At 50.2% G+C, this 24,440-nt stretch overlaps 1 protein-coding gene across 5 annotated transcripts; it reads left to right on the forward strand.

Moving 5' to 3' along the window:
* The first annotated feature begins 9,415 nt into the window (after positions 1–9,415).
* LOC105472232 (gasdermin A) lies at positions 9,416–21,925 on the forward strand. 5 transcript variants are annotated; one of them, XM_011725277.3, is made up of 11 exons: positions 9,416–9,773; positions 10,130–10,307; positions 14,300–14,465; positions 15,308–15,404; positions 15,894–15,941; positions 16,347–16,373; positions 17,888–17,908; positions 18,351–18,505; positions 19,053–19,167; positions 20,082–20,155; positions 20,979–21,925. In XM_011725277.3, exons 1-11 carry the CDS (start codon positions 9,560–9,562, stop codon positions 21,219–21,221), a joined length of 1,338 nt encoding a protein of 445 aa, XP_011723579.1. In that variant the 5' UTR covers positions 9,416–9,559; the 3' UTR covers positions 21,222–21,925. The 5 variants fall into 5 exon arrangements, with proteins under 5 accessions (XP_011723579.1, XP_070939191.1, XP_070939190.1 ...); XM_071083090.1 differs by lacking the exon at positions 17,888–17,908; XM_071083089.1 differs by lacking the exon at positions 16,347–16,373 and having other exon boundaries at positions 17,888–17,920.
* The last annotated feature ends 2,515 nt before the right edge of the window (positions 21,926–24,440 follow it).

The raw sequence follows: 24,440 nt of genomic DNA on the forward strand, positions 1-24,440 counted from the left end.
CCTCCTGGGTTCAAGCGATTCTCCTGCCCCAGCATCTCCTGCCCCACCTGACAGAGGAAACTTCTCTGGGTTTGGGCTGGAGGCTGGCAGCGGCCTCCTCACTTATCACTGTGATAATACACAGTGATAATGTGTATTGTCACTACACACCAGTATGTGTACTGATAATAATACACAATTTTACCGCAGACCACTTCTGAAGTTGGTGGCTCTCTAAATGCAAAGCATCCTGTGATGTTTCTTCTCCACTGTGCAGATGGAAACCATTCTGGACTAGAATTTCTTCCAGAGGGAGGTGGAGCCCTTCTGTCTTTACTTTGAGCTGCTGAGGGGGTTCTGAGGTAAGGAGCTGAAAGTGGTCAGGCCCTGATGGGACTCTGTGGCCTTGACATACAAGGACACCAAGGAGACAGACCCTCCTTACACCTGGGAGCCAAATGCTTTGACACCGCTCTGTGTCCTGTAAGCCAGCCTCTCCATCTTTCTGGTGCTAACCAACAACACCTGGCTCTCCAGATATTTTATTCATCAGGGATCCCCAGCCCTGCCTGCCCATGGCTAGGGAAGGCAGGCTAGGGCTTGAGGACAAGCCTAGGGAAGCTGGTGAAAATACAGAGAAGTGGCCAGGCGCGGTGGCTCATGCCTGTAATCCCAGCACTTTGAAAGGCCGAGGTGGGTGGATCACCTGAGGTCAGGAGTTCGAGACCAGCCTGGCCAACATGGTGAAACCTCATCTCTACTGAAAATGCAACAATTATTCAGGTGTGGTGTCGCACGTTTGTAATCCCAGCTACTCGGGAGGCTGAGGCAGGAGAATCACTTGAACCTGGGAGGCAGAGGTTGCAGTAAGCCAAGATTGCACTCCAGCCTTAACAACGAGAGCGAAACTCCATCTCAAAAAGAAGGGAAGGGAAGGGAAGGGAAGGGAAGGGAAGGGAAGGGAAGGGAAGGGAAGGGAAGGGAAGGGAAGGGAAGAAAGAGAGAGAAAAAGAAAATACAGAGAAGCTCCAACACGTGCTCCCGTGCATCAGCAGGGGCTCAGGAAGAGGTGGGTTGCTGGGAGGATCACCTGACAGAGGAAACTTCTCTGGGTTTGGGCTGGAGGCTGGCAGCAGCCTCCTTGCCCAGACCGGGCTGATGGGTAGGGGGACTGGTAGTGGAGGGGTGGGGGGCAGTGAGGGCTGACACCTTGAACCTGGATGCTGAGTTTGACACACTTAGAGCTGAACACTGATGTCTGCTCAGCCAGAGTTTGGGGAAGTCTTGGACTCCAAAGCTGATTTGGGAATTTGGGAAGAAATGTTAAAGCTTTTTAGAGAATAAGGAAAGAGTCTGGGAGCTTTACTCTGCTCAGAAAGGAGAATTTATGGAAGTACAGCTCACAATCTGTGATCTGCACCCCCAAACATCCAGCCTCCCATGTGAGAGATAAAACACAGCATCCCTGGGAAGCATTCTTCCTGCACCTCCACCAGGCAGTCGTGCCCTGGCCCAGCCTGTCTTCATCCCTAACCATTACCATTCCACCTCCTTTTGCTCAGGGCAGGTCTGGGAATATGTTCGTGTGAGGGGTCACTTCTTGCAAATGCTCCAGTTATCCTGCACCCTTCAAGTAGGCTCCAAATCCTACAACGTTCTCCCTGCCCTCCCAACTCCCAGAGTGCCAGCTTCTTCCCATTCTGGCCAGAGTTTGTGACTTCCATGAATGCCAATAATCTACTTTTCTCTGTTTCCTCTGGCCCTTTGCTGAGGGGAAAATCAACAATAACAAAAAGGAGGCCAGGCACAGTGGATCACACCTGTAATCCCAGAAATTTGGGAGACCAAGGCGGGAGCAACATTTGAGGCCAGGAGTTCGAGACCAGCCTGGCCAATGTGGTGAAACCTCATCTCTACTAAAAACACAAAAAATAGCCAGGTGTGGTGGTGTGCACCTGTAGTCCCAGCTACTCGGGAGGCTGAGGCAGGAGAATCACTTGAGCCCAGGAGGTGGAGGTTGCAGTGAACCGAGATTGTGCCACTGCACTCCAGCCAGCAACAGAGTGAGGCTGTCTGAAAAAACAACAAAAACAATAATAAAAGGGAAAATGAGTAAGGAAATAACGCCCTATCCCAATGTCTGTGTCTGTCTGCAGTGCACTGTATGGGACAGAGAGACAGAAAGGGTCCCACCGGGCAGGTGCCTGGGGCTTCCTCTCCTAAGTCAATTCCCTCTCCTGATCCCCATCTCCTAGCAACCCTACCTAGTCATAAGCTTGGTCTCTAAATCAGAGGTGATCATTGTCCATCACTACCTTGATTGACCACCAGAGGGAGATAGAGAGCAAAGCTTACCTCCTGCCTGAGCAGCAATCACCACATGACCTCCTGCTTCGGCATTAAGTCTCTTTTAATTGACCTGAAGCGTCCTTACAAGGCAGTCTAACTTAAATATCCGCCAGTACAATTTAAATTCTGCCCCAGGCCGGGCGCAGCGCGCCTGTAACCTCAGCACTTTGGGAGACTGAGGCAGGAGGACTGCTTGAGCCCAAGAGTTCAAGACCAGCCTGAGCAACATAGGGAGACTCTCTTCTCTACAAAAAATTAAAAAGTTAGCCAGGCATGGCCGGGGGCAGTGGCTCACGCCTGTAATTCCAGCACTTTGGGAGGCCGAGGCAGGCAGATCACCTGAGGTCAGGAGTTCGAGACCAGCCTGGCCAACATGGTGAAACCCTGTCTCTACTAAAAATACAAAAGATTAGCTGAGCGTGGTGCTGCATGCCTGTAATCCCAGCTATTTGGGAGGCTGAGGTAGGAAAATCGCTTGAAGCCAGGAGGTGGAGGTTGCAGTGAGCCAAGATTGCGCCATTGCACTCCAGCCTGGGCAACAAGAGCGAGACTCCATCTCAAAAAAAAAAAAAAAAGCCAGGCGTGGTGACACATGCCTATATAGTCCCAGGTACTGGGAGAAGGGAGCGGGCGCTGAGACAAGAGAATCTCTAAGTCAAGGCTGCAGTGAGGCATGATTGCACCACTGCACTCCAGCCTGGGCAACAGAGTGAGAACCTATCTCAAAAAAAAAAAAAAAAAAAAAAGAAAGAAAAAGAAAAGAAAGGAAAAAGACGCAGCCAGGCGCGGTGGCTCACGCCTGTAATCCCAGCACTTTCAGAGGCCGAGGTGGGTGGATCACCTGAGGTCAGGAGTTCGAGACCAGCCTGGCCAACATGGTGAAACCCCGCCTCTACTAAAAATACAAAAATTAGTTGGGAGCGGTGGCATGTGCCTGTAATCCCAGCTACTAGGGAGGCTGAGGTAGAAGAATTGCTTGAAGCCAGGAGGCAGAGGTTGCAGTGAGCTGAGATCACGCCACCGCACTCTAGCCTGGGAGACAGAGTGAGACTCCATCTCAAAAAAATAAATAAATAAATAAATAAGAAAGAAAAAGAGGCAGGGCACCCTGGATGGGAGGAAGGAGCACCACCAAGACAAGCCTAAATGTGGATCTTTTCATTCCAAAAGCACAAGAACTTCAATCTGGCTGACCCCGCAAGCCCATATATCCCCTCCCTGCCTTGAACCCACCAAGTCCCCTGCTTGGAATAATACCAGTAGGCAGTCTGGGGGAATGGGGCAATGCGGTGCAGGCAGGGTCGGGACAACACCAGGAGTGTGAGCACAGGCCGGGCAGAGTGCTCCGAGATCAGAGCAAAGGCGGAAGAAATGAGAGAAGCAAGACTTCCCAGTCAGAGGAGAAAAAGCTGACTAGATGGGCTTTGCGGGTCCTCAGGGAGAGCAGAGCCACGTGTGGCTTTTAGATGCCACTGTTCTCCAGATCTTTGCAGAATCCACTAGACTAGGAACCTTGGCCTGCAGCCAGTGGGAGAAGGGTAGTCACTGGGAAGAAACTCCCAAAAGTCTGACTGAGGCAATGCTATGCTGGTGAGAGGGTGGGAGTGGGACCACCTTCCCTGGAGCTGATTAAAGCATAGGAGACTGCACAGCCTCAGGACTATATGCTGACATGCAGGCATCACGTCACTGTAGTGGGAGTTACAGGGAGGAAGAGGTGGAAATCCAGGAAGAACCAGGAAAACAGACAGAGATGAAAAGACTATAACACATACAACAGGTTTCTATTTAAATATGTGCTTGTGATAGGGACCAGATGACTAACGACAACCTTCTTTTTTTTTTTTTTTTTTTTTGAGACCGAGTCTTGCTCTGTCGCCCAGCCTGGCATGCAGTGGTGCGATCTCGGCTCACTGCAACCTCCACCTCCCGGGTTCAAGCGATTCTCCTGCCTCAGTCTCCCAAGTAGCTGGGATTACAGGCGCCTGCCACCACGCCCAGCTAATTTTTGTAGTTTGGGTAGAGATGGTGTTTCCCCTATGTTGGCCAGGCTGGTCTCTTAACTCCTGACCTCAGGTGATCCACCCACTTCGGCCTCCCAAAGTGCTGGAATTACAGCCGTGAGCCACCGCACGCGGCCTAATGACAACCTTCCCACACACTCAAGCCCCGACCTCTGCCTCTCCTAAGGAGAAGGGACGTTTGATTGCCAGAATGACTGGAGGTGTGGAAGGAGGATGAAGTATTGGGTGGCTGCAGTAAGCCGTGATTGAGCCACTGCACTCCCGCCTGGGTGACAGAGCGAGGCCCTGTCTCAAAAAGGCATAGGGTGGATGGGAAGGGATGTAAAGAAAAACAGAGTGAGCAGGGACCAGAGAGGCAGGGGCAAGACTTAGCTTTGTTCTGTTTCAAGACATAGAGAAGAGATATTTGGGAGCATCTGTCATATTGAATGAGACTTTGGGGACACAAGTGGAATGATGATGTTTTCTAGGGAGTTTTCCTGAGTGTGGAATGGTCTAGTCTCATTCACCATCAGCCCCTCAAGGAAACCTTCAGTAAAGATGGAATTGGCCTGGCACAGTGGCTCATCCTGTAATTCCAGCCCTTTGGGAGGCTGAGGTGGGCGGATCACAAGGTCAGGAGATCGAGACCCTCCTGGCCAACATGGTGAAACTCTGTCTCTACTAAAAATACAAAATTAGCCAGGCATGGTGGCACATGCCTGTAATCCCAGCTACTCGGGAGGCTGAGGCAGAGAATTGCTTGAACCCGGGAGGTGGAGGTTGCAGTGAGCTGAGATCACGCCACTGCACTCCAGCCTGGAGGACAGAGCAAGATTCCTTCTAAAAAATAAAAAAACACACACACATGGGATTTACTCTTCACAGCGTTCAGGGTTGCATTTCTTTTTCGATGAGTGGTACTGAGAAGAGCCTCAGGGTGGGAGCAGGCAGGCTCAGCTGTGTCAGGTGATACCTGCACACAGGCATGGTCACATAGCCCAACACTATACGGGCCTTGCTTGTAAGTCCCTTATTCTGTCCTCTAGCAATGTGACCACGTGGGCAAAATTTGGAATTCCTTTAAAATTCCTTCTAGGCAGAGATTTAAGCTAAGAGGAGGACCTGAGTGACCTCGGTGTGACATCTGAAAGCCTATGACAAGCCTCCTGGGCTTTTCTACGAATATAGCTGTGCCCCTGCCTACCGATATGCTTATGTGTGTCTACAATATTCCGTGAGGAGCAGAAACGCTGAACACCAAATAACAGAAACCCATTTGGTCTAACTCCATCTCTGCCTACTCAGACATCTGCTTCTAGCGGTATCAGAGATATGTCTATGTGGCTAAAATAAATGGAGTCAGGCAGCGATGCACACAGGCTGACAAGCCCAGGATGGAGGGCAGTGCTGCAGATGCTCTGCTCTCTGCTGGAATGTGTGGACATACAGGACTCCCTATCCCAGGACACCTGCAGACCCCCCATGAATCCAAGATGCTCCCCAATGACGGTGATGATGACAGAACAGAGATGCCATCCCTGGTCACTCACACACATACACACACACACACGCTCCCACTGCCTCCCTCTGCACTCCTTCCAAAGGCACCTGCCTTCCTCTCCTCTCAGTCCACAAGCCATCCTCCAGCTGCCACCTCTCTATCAGCCTTGGCTACCCCCACCCACGCTGGCACCTGCCTGGCAGCTCCCTATCCACCCCCTCGGCCCTCAGGAGGCCAGGGCACATGTGGAACAGGTTGATGCTGTTCTCCCGGAAGTGGAGCAGGAGGGGGGTGGGGTCACTAGGGCAGGCGGGGTCCCTGGAAGCCTCTGTCCCTGCATAAAGCAGGCTGTCCTGGCAAGGGACGGTCATCCTCTCAACCTACAGACCCAGCGAGCCCCAGGCCCTCACCCCAGACCCAGCTGCTGGACAGGACTGAGCCCCGCTCCCAGGTAAGAACTTGATGACAGCAGGGAAGGCAGGGGTGCTCTGGGGACACAGGGAGATGGGTAGACCAAGAAGGGCATGGAACTCCCCTAGAGTCCAGTGGGATAAATATCCTGATAGGCCTAGGGGAGGGAAGGGAGAGGCAGGCCTGTGGGCATCTCTCCAGTGAAGAGGAGGCTGCTGTTGCCCAAGCCCTTCCCAGGTGCACCCAGGTGGCACCAGGAGGTTGTCTGGTAGAACAGCCCTACCCATCTGTGCCATGCTTCCTGCCCCCCCTGCCGCTGTGAAGTGCCCGTGGTGGATGTGGGGTGCTTCCACGCCAGCTGCTGTGGCCTCTTCCACCCACGGGGATAACTGGGGTGTGCCGATTGGCCACCCAGCCAGAGCACCTGGACTCAAACTTCAAAGACAGAGACTTAAGATGTTGACCCTCAGGTCAGGCGTGGTGGCTCACGTCTGTAGTCCCAGCACTTTGGGAGGGTGAGGTGGGCGGATCACCTGAGGTCAGGAGTTTAAGACCAGCCTGGCCAAAATGGGAAAACACCGTCTCTATTAAAAATACAAAAATCAGCTGGGCACGGTGGCAGGCGTCTGTAATCCCAGCTACTTGGGAGGCTGAGGCAGGAGAATCACTTGAACCCAGGAGGTGGAGGTGGCAGTGAGCCGAGATCGTGCCATTGCACTCCAGCCTGGGCAACAAGAATGAAGCTCCATGTCAAAAAGAAAAAAAAAAAGATGTTGCCTCTCAGGTTCCCATGGGCCCCACATTATCCAGGGCCCTCTCACCCTAGCGCACATCTCTCGGGGCCACATTCATTGGTTCTTTCCACACACATTTGCCAAGCTCCAACTCTGTGCCAGGTGTGGTACTTGCTGCTGCAGAGATGACTAAGACCCATTTCCTGCTCTCTGGGAAGTCACAGACGAGGAGCTGAGACGGTCAGGTGAGCAGATCATAACAGGAAGGTGCATCAGAAGAGCGCTTTGGAAACACAGATACAGTCACCAGCTGCCTGGAGGACTGAGGGACAAGGTCCCAGGAGGTGACCTGAATTGAGTGTTAGAAGAGGACCAGGGAGTCTTCAGATCTCAAAGGGGTATTGTAAGCAGAGGGGGCAAAGGTGAGGCGCATCAAAATGCATGGATCCTGGCTGGGCACAGAGGATCACACCTGTAATCCCAGCACTTCGGGAGGTCAAGGAGGGCGGATCACCTGAGGTCAGGAGTTCGAGACCTGCCTGGCCAACATGGTGAAACCCTGTCTCCATTAAAAATACAAAAATTGGCCGGGCGCGGTGGCTCATGCCTGTAATCCCAGCACTTTGGAAGGCCGAGGCGGGCGGATCACAAGGTCAGGAGATCGAGACCATGGTGAAACCCCGTCTCTACTAAAAATAGAAAAAAATTAGCCGGGCGCAGTGGCGGGCGCCTGTAGTCCCAGCTACTCGGGAGGCTGAGGCCGGAGAATGGCGTGAACCCGGGAGGCGGAGCTTGCAGTGAGCCGAGATTGCGCCACTGCACTCCAGCCTGGGTGACAGAGCGAGACTCCGTCTCAAAAAAAAAAAAAAAAAAAATACAAAAATTTGCCAGGTGTGGTGGCACACACCTGTAGTCCCAGCTACTCATGAGGCTAAGGCAGGAGAATCGCTTGAATCCAAGAGGTGGAGATTGCAGGGAGCTGAGATGGCACCACTACACTCCACCCTGAGCAACAGAGTAAGACTCCATCTCAAAAAGAAAAAACAAAAGTCTGGATCCAGGCATCCCCCAGGGGCTGTGAGAGGGGAGTGGGTCTACTGATACCTGTGAGCTGGGAGGCACGCACAAGGGAAGAACAGGGTGCAGGGAAGTGTACCCCACACACGGAAAGGGCGACTGGGGCAGGTGAGCAGCTTGACCACCCCGGCCCTTGGTGCCAGCAGCATCTCCTTCCCTCCCCTGGTGTCCTCAGACCCTGGCTATTGCTAGTCTCTGGTGTGAGAGAAAGCTTTACTTCCATTGCTAAATAAATACTTCCATTGCTAGACCAGGCGCAGTGGCTCACACCTGTAATACCAGCACTTCGGGAGTCTGGGGTGGGAGGATTACTTGAGCCAGGAGTTTGAGACCAGCCTGGGAAACATAGTGAGACTCTGTCTCTACAAAAAGATTTAAAAATTAGCCAAGTGCATGACTGCAGTCCCAGCTACTCAGGAGGCTGAAGTGGGAGGCTCAATCAAGCCTTGGCGGTCAAGGCTGCAGTGAGCTGTAATCATGCCATTGCACTCCAGCCTGGGCAACAGCGTAAGACCCTGTCTCGGAAGAAAAGAAGAAAGTGAAGCGAGGTTGGCCGGGCGCGGTGGCTCAAGCCTGTAATCCCAGCACTTTGGGAGGCCGAGACGGGCGGATCACGAGGTCAGGAGATCGAGACCATCCTGGCTAACACGGTGAAACCCCGTCTCTACTAAAAAATACAAAAAAGTAGCCGGGTGAGGTGGCGGGCGCCTGTAGTCCCAGCTACTCGGGAGGCTGAGGCAGGAGAATGGCGTAAACCTGGGAGGCAGAGCTTGCAGTGAGCTGAGATCCGGCCACTGCACCCCAGCCTGGGCGGCAGAGCAAGACTCCGTCTCAAAAAAAAAAAAAAAAAAAAAAAAAAAGAAAGTGAAGCGAGGCAAGGTGAGGCGAGGTGGAGGGAAGGAAGGAAGGGAAAGAAGGAAAGAAGGAAGGAAGGAAGGAAGGAGAGGAAAGAGAGGAAGGAGAGGAAGGAGAGGAAGGAAGGAAGGAGAGGAAAGAAGGAAGGAAGGAGAGGAAAGAAGGAAAAAGAGGAAGGAAGGACGGAAGGAAGGAGAGGAAGGAAGGGAAGGAGGGAGGAAGGAAGGGAGGGAGGGAGGAAGGAAGGGAGAAAAAGAAAGAAGAAAGAAAGAAAGAAAGAAAGAAAGAAAGAAAGAAAGAAAGAAAGAAAGAAAGAAAGAGAAAGAAAGAAAGAAAAGAAAGTCCAGTTGGGCTCAGTGGCAGTGAAGAAAATGTGGAGAGAGAAAAAGGAACTTGACAAGGAAAAGGGAGGTGAGGCTTTGCTGACCATCTATGGGACTTTGGGGCAACTCTTTAACTAGGTTCCTCATCATAAAATGCAGACTCCGTTGGTTCTTTCCAGCTGTGACATCAGACAATCCAGGTATCTCTAAGAGCTCTCCCTGCCCCAGAGTCGGGCGAACCCTCTCTGCAGGGGCCCAGCCCATATCCCGGGTTCCTTGGCAACCACCTTGACACTCTCCTGTCTCCCCATCTCCACAGAGACCATGACCATGTTTGAAAATGTCACCCGGGCCCTGGTCAGACAGCTAAACCCTCGAGGGGACCTGACACCTCTTGACAGCCTCATCGACTTCAAGCGCTTCCATCCCTTCTGCCTGGTGCTAAGGAAGAGGAAGAGCACACTCTTCTGGGGGGCCCGGTACGTCCGCACCGACTACACACTGCTGGATGTGCTTGAGCCGGGCAGCTCACCTTCAGGTCAGCCTTGAGCAGGGCTGGGAACTGAGGGATACTGAGGGATGGGGGCTGGGCACCTGGCCTGCAAGGAGGACCTCAGAGCTCCCTCTGGCCAGAGGTGATTAGATGTCATCTAGCCCAAAGTCATCGTCAGGAGCTGAGGAGGCTGGGGGTCAGGCGATACCTCTCAGCTCAGCCTCTTTTCTTTATTTACTCATTTGTTTTGTAGAGACGGGGTCTTGCTTTGTTCCCCAGGCTGGTTTCAAACTTCTGGGCTCAAAAAATCCTTCCACCTTGGCCTCCCAAAATGCTGGGATTACAGGCGTGAGTTACTGCGCCCAGCCAGCCCAGCCCCTTTCATCTTTTCCCTCCTGCAGATCCAACAGATACTGGGAATTTTGGCTTTAAGAACATGCTGGATACCCGAGTGGAGGGAGATGTGGATGTACCAAAGACGGTGAAGGTGAAGGGGACAGCAGGACTCTCGCAGAACAGCACTCTGGAGGTCCAGACACTCAGTGTGGCTCCCAAGGCCCTGGAGACCTTGCAGGAGAGGTGAGAGCGGGCAGGACCGAGGGTTGCCCGGGATGTGGGTGGGGCAGTGCATGGAAAGGGTGCTTAGGGCCTCAAGTTAAAAATGCAAGTTGAAAGATAGGACCCTTGCACTGACCTTTGCCAATGTGGTCACCACAGGGGAGCTCTTGAAGGCAACCCTTCTGGCCTATGGCTGCATCCAGGCCACTTCCTAGTCACACCTCCCAGTGCTGCCACCGTCTCCAGGACCAGCTCCCCACTGTCACACATGCATAGGGAGGACTATGTCCACACCAGCTTGCTGTGTGATCTTGGAAAAGTCACTTCTCTTGGGATTTCAGTTTTCTTTTCTGCAAAATGACAGGATTGGATGATCATCTCTAAGGCTCCTTCTAACTCTGAGACTATGCAATACACTAGAAAAAGGAGGGATGGGTCTTAACTGCCCACAGCTGAGGCCTGAGCACTGTGTTCTGCTCCCATAAATGAAGCCTCCCGCCTGACCCCAATACACACTCCGCATGCCCTCGGGAATGCTGCCCCACAGCACAAAGGGTGTGGCAGGCGCCACATGGATGCTGGGCTCCATGGATGTTTGGCTTGACATGGGAACTGACTTTTAAGTAGTTAAGTAGTGGTTGAAAGAAGGAGGTAAGGACTGGGAAGGCCAGAAGGAAGGGCCAGGGTAGTCATCCAGCAAGCATGTATATAGTAAAGCACTCTGCTATGGGCTGGGGTGAGCCTAAAACATCTTTGTCCAAGAACCTTGCAGTCTAGGAAGGTGAAAATTTTAAAAACCTGTGCAACAGTAATTATAATCAAAGCCAAGAACTGCTAAGTGCTGTAGGGATGGTTCGACTGAGTCTTGTGGCAGGTCAAAGGGACTTCTGGCTGGGAAAATAAGGGAAGATCTCACAGCCATGGCAGCCTCTGTTCTGGGCCTTGAAAGATGAGTAGAAATTGGGCCTGCAGGGCTGGGAGAAGGGTATTATGAAGGCACACAGGTAAGCAATCTCAAAGCCACCAGGGGCCAGGAACAGCCAGCATGGCAGGGGCAGAAGAGGTGTGAGCAGAACGAGCAGGAAATGCAGGTGAACCCAAACCCCGGAGAGGCAAGTGACAGCTCCAGGAGACTGAATTGTAGGCACCAGGAAGATCCTGAAAATGCTCTGATGTGTCCCATGACTAATCCAGCCGAACGGAGGAAGTGTGTCAGATAGGGGAAGGAGAACAGGGATTTGAAGCAGTCAGACAAGGCAAGACATTTTTCTTCTTGTTTTTGTTTGAAACGGTTTTTCGCTCTTTTTGCCCGAGCTTGACTGCAGTGGTGCGATCTTGGCTCACTGCAACCTCCGCCTCCTGGGTTCAAGCGATTCTCCTGCCTCAGCCTCACGAGTAGCTGGGACTACAGGTACCCGCCACTACACCCAGCTAATGTTTTTATGTTTTTATTGTTTTTATTTTTTATTTTTTATTTTTGAGACCGAGTTTCGCTCTGTCGCCCAGGCTGGAGTGCAGTGGCGCGATCTCAGCTCACTGCAACCTCCACCTCCCGGGTTCAAGCGATTATCCTGCCTCAGCCTCCCAAGTAGCTGGGACTACAGGTGCCTGCCACCATGCCTGGCTAATTTTTTATATTTTTAGTAGAGATGGGGTTTCACCATATTGGCCAGGCTGATCTCGAACCCCTGACCTTGTGATCCGCCTGCCTCGGCCTCCCAAAGTTCTGGGATTACAGGTGTGAGCCACTGCGCCTGGCTAATTTTTGTATTTTTAGTAGATACGGGGTTTCACCATGTTAGTCAGGCTGGTCTCAAACTCCTGACCTCACGTGATCTGCCTGCCTTGGCCTCCCAAAGTGCTGGGATTACAGGTGTGAGCCACCGCGCGCCCATCCTTTTTTTTTTGAGACGGAGTCTCTGTCGCACAGGCTGGAGTGCAGTGACCCGATACCCAGTCACTGCAACCCCCACCTCCCAGGTTCAAGCAATCATCCTGCCTCAGCCTCCCGTGTAGCTGGGATTGCAGGTGCACACCACAACACCCAGCTAATTTTCATATTTTTGGAAGAGATGGGGTTTCACCATGTTGGCCAGGCTGGTCTCGAACTCATGACCTCAGGTGATCTGCCCACCTCGGCCTCCCAAAGTGCTGGGATTACAGGCATGAGCCACTGCGCCCAGCCAAGACACTGTTCTTCTATCCCATGAGCGATGTAAACTGAGGACCCGAGCTCAGGGCAATAGGAGTGAAGAGGGAGGAATGGATGCACGGCCCATTGCCAAGGGTAATAGAATGGCCTAGGCTTGGTAACTGATTGCAGGATGAGGGAAACGGTTTTGTCAAAGGTGACTGTGAGATTTTACCCAGGTTGTGACATTATAGGACATTAAAGGTACCATTATAGGTGACAAACAGGAAGACAGAGGTTAGAGGTAGATTTGGAGATTGTGAGTTCCTTTTGTATGTTTTGAGTTTCTGGTTCTGCTGAGACATCAGCTGAGAATGTTTAACAGGTGGTTGGAAATAAGGGCCTGGAGTTCAGGAGAGAGGTCAAGGTGAAGATATACACAAGGTGATCAGCAATATGAAGATTACAACTGTAGGAGCCAGGGGAGGAGTCTCACTCCTGTAAGCCCAGCACTTTGGGAAGCCAAGGCAGGATTGCTTGAGCCCAGGAGTTCAAACCAGCCTGGGCAAGATAGTGAAACCCCCTTCTCTACAAAAAATGCAAATATTAGCAGGGCACAGTGGTGCGCCTAGAGTCCCAGTTACTCAGGAGGTTGAGGCAAGAGGATCGCTTAAGCCCAAGAGCTCAAGGCTGCAGTGAGTTATGATCGAGCCACTGCACTTCAGCCTGGGCAACAGAGTAAGACCTTAAAAAAAAAAAAAAGAAAAAAGAAAAAACTGTAGGAGTGAGTTGGGTGGGGGGAGCTTTTGGAGGGAGTTGAGAAAACAGGACTGAGAACAGAATCTTACAGAACATAAAATGTTAGAGAACCAAAGAAACTGGAAAATGAGGTGCAGACAGAATGGATAAGATTTAGAAACTAGAAGCACGGGAGTTGAGCCAGGGTGGTACAGTGTGACTGGAAGCCAAGAGAAGCCAGCGTTGCACGGAGGCTTTCGACAGCAGGATCGAGTATTGCACAGAGTTAGGCGAGGTCGTTGGGACTGAGAGGTAAGAGATCATTGTAATTTCAGCTGAGTAGTGGAAATAAAAGGCAAATTATAAAGAATTTAGGTGGACCAGGCACAGGGGCTCACATCTGTATTCTCAGCTATTTGGGAGGCTGAGGCAGGAGAATCGCGTGAACCCAGGAGGCAGAGGTTGCAGTGAGCCAAGATCACGCCACTGCACTCCAGCTCGGGTGACAGAGTGAGTAAGACTCCATTTCAAAAAAAAAAAGAATTTAGGAGTGGGCAGGAAGTGGACACTGGAGGTTAGCATATCTTTTGATATATTTGCCAATGAAATGAAGGAAAAAAATAGGGTAGTAATTTGAGGGAGTAGCATGATCAAAGCAAACAAATTTTTTAGGATTAGGGACACATTTATATATGGAAGCAGATGGAAGGAGCAAGTGGAGAGGAGGAACTGGTGTCAACAGCGAGAGAGCATAAGACGTGGAGAGAAAGGATCCCAGAGAGATGAGTGGGGACGAAAGGGGAGCGCATCTACCCCTGAACTGGAGGAAAAGGGAGTAAGAAGCACCTGAGAGGCCCTGTTACCGGCCAGGTGCTGGCCCAGATAATTACCGAGTTTATCTCTGAGCAACCCAGGAGGTCAGCATCGTTACATTCATTTCATAGATGAGGCAACTAAGACTCAGAGAAGCTGCCCTGCCAGTAAGCAAGAGATCTGGGTTTCAACCTCAGCCCTAGTCCAGAGTCCTTGCTCCTTCCCTGCCACCCGCAATGTCTAGCTCCTGGGAATGACAGAAGGAACGAGGAGGGTGTGGCACAGGCAGGAAGGAGCTCTGAATGGTTTCCTTATGTTTCTCCTGTCACAGGAAGCTGGCAGCGGATCACCCATTCCTGAAGGAGATGCAAGATCAAGGGGAGAACCTGTATGTGGTGATGGAGGTGGTGGAGACGGTGCGGGAAGTCACACTGGAGCGAGCCGGCAAGGCAGAGGCCTGCTTCTCCCTCCCCTTCTTCGCCCCACTGGGGCTACAGGTTTGATTCAGAGACACACACACACTCTCACACCCACACTCACACTCACACATACACATTTACATTCAGCCCCTCCCTGGAGACTTCATTAGCTTTGCTGGATCAGTGCCAACCCAGGATGCTGAAAAGGGCCACTCCTTCCCCTAGCTCTTCAAGATCCGAACCCCAGACACAGGCCCCCTCCCTGGTCAGTGGCACCCAGTGAGGGCAGATCCCTGCGCCAGATGCCACAGGGAACTACTGGGGAAGGGGAAAGTCACATTCATGGGTTTTCCCTCATGGTGCTCCCAATCCAAAGAGGAGACATCCTTACTCTCAGAAAGTCCTCAGGTTTATACAGGAGACACAGAGGCTAAAGCCCAGAGAACACACGCTTGGAAAAGTCAATGGAAATAAGGAATGCTCTCCATACCTCTATCTATTGCATCTAAATATTCAAGGGATGATTTGGGATGTGGAGCCGGGAGTAGGGGTTAGTCATGGAAGGCGTCCTGAAAGAGGTAAGCATGGGACAGATGGCGAAGAGAAGGAAGGAGCCAGGGTTTGGACGGAAGCTCTAGGGTGATGTATAGGCAGGAGATGGAGCAGGTCTGCCCAGTTCCCTTCATGCACCTGAACCAGGAAGACAGATACAGGTCACTGGAGGGAACATCAGCAGAAATGAGCGCAAGGACTTTGAAGTCCTTCCTCAGAGTCCAGACCAGGGACACCACTGAAGGCTTCCAACTTCTTATCTCCCTGAAGGCTCTCAGCCCTGACCCTGCACCTCCCCCAACTCGCACTCCCAATATCTCATACTTAAGATGTCCAGAGATTCACAAATTCTCATTGTCTAATTCTAGGGATCCATAAACCACAAGGAGGCTATAGCCATCCCCAAGGGCTGCGTCCTGGCCTTTCGAGTGAGACAGCTGATGGTCAAAGGCAAAGATGAGTGGGGTGAGCAGAGACCCGCATGTTCTCCCCACAGGATGAGAATTACCGGCAGCAATACTGAGGCACCCTGGTCTCCTCTTGTGGCAGTGTCAGAGCATGAGCAGGGAGGTGTATTGCACTGTGATCCAACTGCAGCCATGGAGGCTGCTCTGGAGAGAAGGCTGAAGAGGCTCCTGGATTCTGAGCATCTTCCGGGTGCTGGGCATTGTGGTCATTGGGGGAGGGGGTACAAAGATGAACAAGAAGTCTGTGGCCAAAGGAGGAAACAGACAGAGACTGGAATGGAAGGTAGAAAGTGGTGTTCTCATAGTATAGAATTTATCAAGGAAGAAAAGATTGCTTCCAGCAAGGGAGGCTGAAGCAGGGAATTAGATGAAGCGCTTGGGGTGCAAAGTCGTAGCCCTTAGCAGAGCCCTTTGACTTGAGACTGAAGAAGGGAACGTGGGGCAGCTGCTAAGTGCCCTCCTGCCCTGCCTCCCTTGCCCTTCACAGATATTCCACATATCTGCAATGATAACATGCAAACCTTCCCTCCTGGAGGTAAGTGAAATTGCTTACGGGTTTCCCACATCTTCTGCCCCACCCCTGACATTATCTGCTAAAATCCTCCACCTTCTCCTAGCTTATACTATAATCCCCCAAGAAGCCTCTGCTTTTGTTTCCCAAGTCCCTAAGAATACCTAGCCTCAACTTTAGGAAAGACAGATAGAGGCGTATATATACTGTCCCAGAGAGAGACAGAAACCGACAGAGACCGGAAGGCACAGTCAGAAGCAGAAGTAAGACTTGGAGACAGAGTGTGTTCCCGAGTCGTGGGGGTGGATGAGCTAGCATAATCTCCGTGTTTTCATAATGATCACTGATGAAACTGCCTTGAAGACTGTTTTAGATGAAAAGGCAAAAATGGGTTTTGTGCTGACAGATGTGCATTTTTTCTGTCTTCAGAAAAGTCAGGAGAGGAGAAGGTCATCCGTAAGTGTTTCCTTTCATTCCACTGAAACTTTCTTGACTCAGAATTTTAAAACTCCAGTCTTTTTCTTTCCTTCTCACGGGACTGACAGGGAAATGGCAGAGTGAGTCTTAGCAAACAATTGTCCCCAAAACATGGTAGAAATTCCAATAGCTTGGGAAAAAGCAGTGGAAAGGGGGAGTCTTTGGACAAGATGCCCGGGTGGTCTGATGCCTGAGACCTTTGTCCTCAAGAGCCTTAGTAGCAGCCAGGTACAGTGACTCACGCCTATAATCCCAGCACTTTGGGAGGCTGAGGCAGGAAGATCCCTTGAGCTCAGGAGTTCGAGACCAGTCTGGGCAACATAGTGAGACACTGTCTCTTATTTAAAAAAAAAAATTTTTTTTTTTTTTTGAGATGGAGTTTCACTCTTGTTGCCCAGGCTGGAATGTAGTGGCGCAGTCTCAGCTCACTGCAACCTCCACCTCCCCGGTTCAAGTGATTCTCCTGCCTCAGCCTCCTGAGTAGCTGGGATTACAGGCACCCACCACCATGGCCTGCTAATTTTTTTTATTTTTAGTAGAGACAGGGTTTCACTATGTCGGCCAGGCAGGTCTCGAACTCCTGACCTCTGGTGATCCACCCACCTCAGCCTCCCAAAGGGCTGGGATTACAGGCGTGAGCCACGGCGCCTGGCCTTTTTTTTTTTTTCTTTTCTTGAGACAGAGTCTCATTCTGTTGTGCAGACTGGAGTGCAATGGTGAGATCTCAGCTCACTGCAACCTCCGCCTCCGGGGTTCAAGAAATTCTCGTGCTTCAGCCTCCCAAGTTGCTAGGATAACAGGCACGGGCCACCACGTTTGGCTAATTTTTAGTATAGATGGGATTTCACCATGTTGCCCAGGCTGGTCTCAAACTCCTGACCTCAGGTGATCCTCCCGCCTTGGTCTCCCAAAGTGCTGGGATTACAGGTGTCAGCCACTGCGCCTGGCCTAACAAAAAAAGAAAAAAAAAAATTGGCCGGGCGCGGTGGCTCAAGCCTGTAATCCCAGCACTTTGGGAGGCCGAGACGGGCGGATCATGAGGGCAGGAGATCGAGGCCATCCTGGCTAACACGGTGAAACCCCGTCTCTACTAAAAAATACAAAAAACTAGCCGGGCGAGGTGGCGGGCGCCTGTAGTCCCAGCTACTCGGGAGGCTGAGGCAGGAGAATGGCGTAAACCCGGGAGGCGGAGCTTGCAGTGAGCCAAGATCGCGCCACTGCACTCCAGCCTGGGCGACAGAGCGAGACTCCGTCTCAAAAAAAAAAAAAAAAAAAAAATTTTAAGAGTCTTAGTAGCTATAACCTGCAACTCAGCCGCCCAGCAACTGGGGCCAGAGCCATTGAGTCACAGTAACACCAGGAACAAGGTAGCTGGGCTCTCCCCAGGAGACAGGCAGGATGTATTTCCTTATCTTCCTTAGTGTCTCATCCCCTGGGTATGGCTGCCATTCTGAAGGATTGCATTCTTATCTTTTTTTTTTTTTTCCCCTCAGTTATCCAGGCATCTGATGTTGGTAAGGAACTTTGTGAGTTTCTCCGAAGACTTTGGCATGGAGGTAGCAGTAGGGTAGAGAAAGGAGAAGGCAAAGGCATTCTTCTTTGTCAACTAACTCATGAGAAGGGAAAACAGACCTTCTTTCTCCACTTTTTGCTGGAGTCTCAAAGAAAAGTCAGGGGTGTACTGATAGGGGATGACGCCTGGGATCTCAGGAAGATTAACTGTTGGGTTAGATGACATGTATCCTGGCCCACCTTCTCGCCCCAACCCTCAGGTTAGGGTTTTGGTGGATAGTTCTGTCACTGCATTCCTTGGTAAAGAAAAATGGGGCCAGGCTCAAACTGGGGGGTATAGCATGGGTACCTAAAGAGGCTGAGTGTAGGAGCCCTGCAGGGGGATGCTGATTAGAGGGGAAGGTGCCCGATGGAGGGCTGTGTGTCCCATTATTGACCCCACAGGGGACGTACACGAAGGCTTCGGGACACTAAAAGAAGAAGTTCAGAGGGAGACCCAACAAGTGGAGAGGCTGAGCCAAGCAGGGCAAAGCTCCCTCCTCAGCTCCCTCAGCAAACTTCTAGGGAAGAAAAAGGAGCTTCAAGACCTTGAGCTCGCGGTGAGGACCTAGTGGAAGTGGGGAAGGGTGAGAGAAGGCATGTTTCGGTGAAGGTTTGGTGGGGGTGGGTATTGCAGCAGGTGGGGAGATCTGACTGGGGCAGGAGGTGCGTGGCCAGCGGAGTCCATCTTAGTTACCTTCCCCAAGGCTGGCCACGTGCCCCCAGGCTGCCAGGCCACTGCTCCTCCCTTTGTCCCCTGGAAAAGGGCAAACAGTGGGTTCCCCCAAGGCACATCAGATGACGCCTGGGATCTCGGGAAGATTAACTGTTGGGTTAGATGACAACATGTATCCTGGCCCACCTTCTCGCCCCAACCCTCAGGCCAGAAGGGCCATCTGCTGGAGGGGCTGGAACCTTCCCTTTCCAGAGTCCAAAACTTAGGGACCAAGGAACCCAGGAGTCCAGTACTCTTCAGGACTTGAGGTCTCGAAAAAGAAATCAGGAAATGGGAGAGAGTTCCCGTGTGTCAAGGGACCATTATGTGCTGGGCCTTGGGTTGGGCCCTTTCCTATGTTATCTTCAATAGTCATCCACCTTCCCCCACAGCTTGAAGGGGCTCTAGACAAGGGACATGAAGTGACCCTGGAGGCACTCCCAAAAGATGTCCTGCTGTCAAAGGAGGCCGTGGGCGCCATCCTCTATTTCGTTGGAGCCCTAACAGGTAAGTGGGGAATAAGGTCTTCATTTATAGACCTTTTCAGTAATAGGAATGAATCGCTTGAATCAATTCCCAAATGGATGAATAAATGAATGAATGAATGACAAATTATACCATAGTTAAGTAGTTTATATGTACATTTTTATAAATTGGTTTCATGGTTGGGCACGGTGGCTCATGACTGTAATTCCAGCACTTTGGGAGGCCAAGGCGGGTAGATCACCTGAGGTCAAGCGTTCAAGACCAGCCTGGCCAACATGGTGAAACCCCACCTTTTCCAAAAATACAAAAATTAGCCGGGCATGGTGGCAGGTGCCTGTAATCCCAGTTACTCCGAAGGCTAAGGCAGGAGAATCGCTTGAACCTGGGAGGGGCAGGTTGCAGTGAGTCAAGATCACTCCATTGCACTCCAGCCTGGGCAACAGAGCAAGACTCCATTAAAAAAAAAAAAAAAATTGGTTTCATTCCTAAGGATTCACTTGGTCACAATGGGTGATCTAAGAAGACAGCCTAGTCTTGCTAATAGAGGTTGAATAACCCTAGCTTTATCAGCAACATACTTAAAATTTCTGCATATAGCTAAGCTCATCACTTCTATCCTGATACCTGGTAGCTTTAACTTCAGGGAGTAACATTTTCTGATCTTGCCCCTAAAAGCTCTTCTTCCCTCCACATTTTCTAGTTTTCCACTTAGAAAAACTCTGTGGTCCTTCAGGTATAAGCTAAAATGTTTGTTCCCTTAAGAAGCCTGCCCTCTGACTCCAAGACCAAAGTGAACCCCTCAGCTACGGCTCCCTTAACACCTGTGTTGTAATTACATCCAATGAATGAAGCTGAAATTCTGGAAGTGCGCTATTTGGAGTCTGTAGTCCCCTCTGCACCAGCAACACACATCTTTCTCTGCTTTTTTTCTCCAGAGCTAAGTGAAGTCCAACAGAAGCTGCTGGTGAAATCCATGGAGAAAAAGATCCTACCCGTGCAGCTAAAGCTGGTGAGGGAAAAAGAGCAGATGCTGGGGAGAGTCTGGGAGTAGCTGCAGCCAGCGGAGATGCAGATTTCGCCTAAGGATGGAGCCATTCTGGAGGATCCCCGTCTTATCACAGGGGCTTATGCCCAGTCCTCCTTTCTATTTCTCCTTTTTTGTTATTTCACAAGAAGTAGAAGACTGAATTTCTGGGCAATGATCTGGGTTTATCAGCCTGATCTAGGGAGAAGAGACAGAAACTCTGGCCTTGCTTATTCCTAGCCAAATGTTGTAAGCAATTTTTTTTTTTTTTTTTTTTTTTTTTTTTTTTTGAGGCGGAGTTTCGCTCTTGTTGCCCAGGCTGGAGTGCAATGGTACAATCTCGGCTCACCACACCTCGGCCTCCTGGGTTCAAGTGATTCTCCTGCCTCAGCCTCCCGAGTAGCTGGGATTACAGGCACCCGCCATCATGGCTTGCTAATTTTGTATTTTTAGTAGAGACAAGGTTTCACCATGTTGGCCAGGCTCATCTCGAACTCCCAACCTCAGGTGATCCACCTGCCTCAGCCTCCCAAAGTGCTGGGATTACAGGCGTAAGCCACCACGCCTGGCCTGTAAGCAAATTTTTTAATGTGTTTGAGTCTGTCTCAATTTATTCCTCTGTAAAATGGGGCTAAAAATCAATGTGCTGCCCACATATAGGGCTGTTCAAAGACTCAGATGGGGTTGTAATGTAAGGTAAAGTAAGAAATTCTAGTAAGGGGAATGTAACCTTCTTGTGATTTTTGTGAGTTAGGAGAAGAGAGAGGTTTCCAGTTCTTTCTTTTCATGTTGTTTTGGTTCCCTCCAGGTGGAGAGCACGATGGAACAGAACTTCCTGCAGGATAAAGAGGGCGTTTTCCCCCTGCATCCTGAGCTGCTCTCCTCTCTTGGGGAGGAGGAGCTGACCCTCACAGAGGCCCTAGTTGGGCTGAGCGGCCTGGAAGTGCAGAGATCGGGCCCCCAATATATGTGGGACCCAGACACCCTCCCTCGCCTCTGTGCTCTTTATGCTGGCCTCTCTCTCCTTCAGCAGCTGACCAAGGCCTCCTAATTTGCCTTTTACGTCTGCTTCATGACTCCCTAATGCCTTCCCAACCTCGTGGTGCTGTGTCCTTACCACCTAAGGGCATTTCAGAGCCATCAGCTGACGACATCTGAAATCTCAGCTGGTGACCCATGATAACCAATCTCCACCTGTCCAACCATGTATCACCCCCTACCCCTCCAGCTCCGCAACCCACTAAGCCCATCTGCTGATGCTTAAATTTTCTTTTCTTTTCTTTTTTTTTTTTTTTTTTTGAGATGGAGTCTCACTCTATCGCCCAGGCTGGAGTGCAGTGGCGTGACCTTGGCTCACTGCAACCTCGCCTCACGGGTTCAAGAAATTCTCATGCCTCAGCCTCTCGAGCAGCTGGAATTACAGGCACGTGCCATGACACCTGGCTAATTTTTGTACTTTTAGTAGAGACAGTTTCACCACGTTGTCCAGGTTGGTCTCGAACTCCTGGCCTCAAGTGATCTGCCCGCCTCGGCCTCCCAAAGTGCTGGGATTACAGGCATAAGCCACCGTGCCCGGCCTATGCTTAAATATTCTAGAAGTAGAAGCACTCAGACTTTTAAAACTATGAGTCTCTTCAGCAAAACTGAAAAAAAAAAAAAAGATTAATTTCCTATCCTAATCCCTCCTACTTATACTTCCCCAAAAAACAAGCTTTACTGGAATTAATGGAAAATATTATGTCAATCTTAGGATAATATGTCTTTTGGTGTTTTTCTTTAAAGAATTTATCATACAGAAATTCTTAATTTGTGCCAGAAAAAGAAATTATTATCATACTGCATATAGATCATATGTACATGAATATGATGCTGTACTGTCCTCAGGCAAGCTGGAAAATGCTCAGAGGGTACAGAACGTGGAATCTAGGTTCTTTTTTTTTTTTTCTGTTCAATTAGTTTTCTTTAATGGAGTCTAGATTCTCAAGTGAGAAGATATCAAAGCAGTTTGTCTTCAAAGAAGAGCATTTGGGGGTCCCCTAGCTCTGGGTTGAGGGAAAGACCTAGAGATATGTAGTAGAAGCCCGAAACAAAAATAAGACAAATTTCAAATTTATTGAACAGAAAATGCAGATGGGCCTTTAAAAAAAAAAAAAAAAAAAAGGCAGGGGGAGCCAAGAATAAGACTACCCCAAAACTTTAAAAACTAAATTGTGGAGGGCCGGGCGTGGTGGCTCAAGCCTGTAATCCCAGCACTTTGGGAGGCCGAGACGGGCGGATCACGAGGTCAGGAGATCGAGACCATCCTGGCTAACACGGTGAAACCCCATCTCTACTAAAAAATACAAAAAACTAGCTGGGCAAGGTGGCGCGTGCCTGTAGTCGCAGCTACTAGGGAGGCTGAGGCAGGAGAATGGCATGAACCCGGGAGGCGGAGCTTGCAGTGAGCTGAGATCCGGCCACTTCACTCCAGCCTGGGCGACAGAGAGAGATTCCGTCTCAAAAAAAAAAAGAAAACTAAACTAAATTGTGATATTATTTCACCTTTCTCTGTTCTGCCCTGAAATTTAGGGTTCTTGTAGGTGGAAGTAGTGTGGGTAGGCTTGGCATATGGACCTACTACTAATATGGATATTACAATCTCATCAAACTGCTGGGTTTATATTATCCTCCTCTGCCTAAAAGCTGGGTTTGAACATCTTTCACCAACTTCTTTTAAAGCAGTCTTAGGATCAGACACAGTAGCTCACGCCTGTAATCCCAGCACTTTGGGAGGCTAATGCGGGCAGATCGCCTGAATCAAGGAGTTCAAGATGAAACCCCATCTCTACAAAACATACAAAAAAATTAGCCAGGCATGGTGGCATGTGTCTGTGGTCCCAGCTACTCAGGAGGCTGAGGTGGGAGAAACACTTGAGCCTGGGAGGCTGAGGCTGCAGTTAGCCAAGATAGCACCACTGCACTCCAGCTTGGGTGACAGAGCGAGATCCTGTCTCAAAAATTAAAAATAATTTTTAAAAAAGTAGTTCTATGCGTGCAGCACATGGCTGTAATCCCAGCACTTTGCAAGGCCGAGGCAGGAGGATCATCTGAGGTCAGGAGTTCAAGACCAGCCTAACCAACATGGTGAAGCCCTGTCTCTACTAAAAATAAAAATTAAAAAAATTTAAAAATTAGCTGGACGTGGTGGCTCACACCTGTAGCCCCAGCTACTCGGGAGAAGGAGGCAGGAGAATCGCTTGAACCCCAGAAGGGGAGGTTGCAGTGAGCCAAGATCACGCCACTGCACTCCCTAGCCAGGGCAACAGAATGAGATTCCGTTTAAAAAAAAAAAAAAAGTTTTATGAGTGGAAGAATTTCTCTAAGGATTTTAGTCCCTGGAGTCAGACTCTCCCCCGGCGTCTTAGTCGCCCGATGCCCAGCCTGGTTCCCTCAACCACCAAGAATTTATGACCAACTGCCAGAAGCTTTGTGTTATGCCGCCATCCTCCCTGATCCTGAGCACCTTCCAAAGCCTCACTCTATTGCTCATGGATATACTGGGTTGTTATCTGCTGACTTGGTTGTTTTGTCCTTGTGATGTAAACTTAACAGAGAGATGAGCTAACACCCTAACTAACCAGAAGAGTAACTCCTTTGATTGTTAAGGATGAACATAACTCATCTGTTTTCTTCCTTACCATTCTCGCCCACCTTCAGTTGCAGATACGGTGTTATGAAGAGGTTCTAATGAGTTTATTCCAATGATGATTCAAAAATCCTGTTATCCATCCCCCAGCCCTGGAGGGTGAGAGGACAGTTGAGGAGGAACTGGTCAAGGCATGTTCCCTAAAACTAGAGCACATATCTTTCCAGTTAGCAAGTGGCTGTTTAATGCAAGGAACATCCTGCAATCCTACGAAAGAGGATGCAAAAGATATGTAGGATACCCTTTATATATGTAAAGGAGGAGGAGGTCAAAACATATTTCCTGCCTTCTAGGTCCTTACAACAGGGCTAGATTTTCTTGCAGGGTCTGTGAAAGGTCTAAAACTCAGGACTTTCACTTATGGGAGAGAGAAAAGTTTCAAGGTAGGGAGAGAGTTTTTGTTTTGTGTTCTAAGAAATTGGGAACTATATCCTTCACCTTGTTTCACCTTCCCTGCAGAATCAATGGGGGAGTCCTTTGAAAAATAAGTGGGTAGAGTTTCTTGTCCAATTGGCTTCCCCTTAGGCACAGCACTAGGTAAACCATCATTCTCTCCTTAGGCACACTATTATTCTGTTCGCCATT

This window comes from Macaca nemestrina, chromosome 17 (genome assembly GCF_043159975.1).
Source record: "Macaca nemestrina isolate mMacNem1 chromosome 17, mMacNem.hap1, whole genome shotgun sequence".
In the NCBI taxonomy this organism is placed as follows: Eukaryota; Metazoa; Chordata; class Mammalia; order Primates; family Cercopithecidae; genus Macaca; species Macaca nemestrina.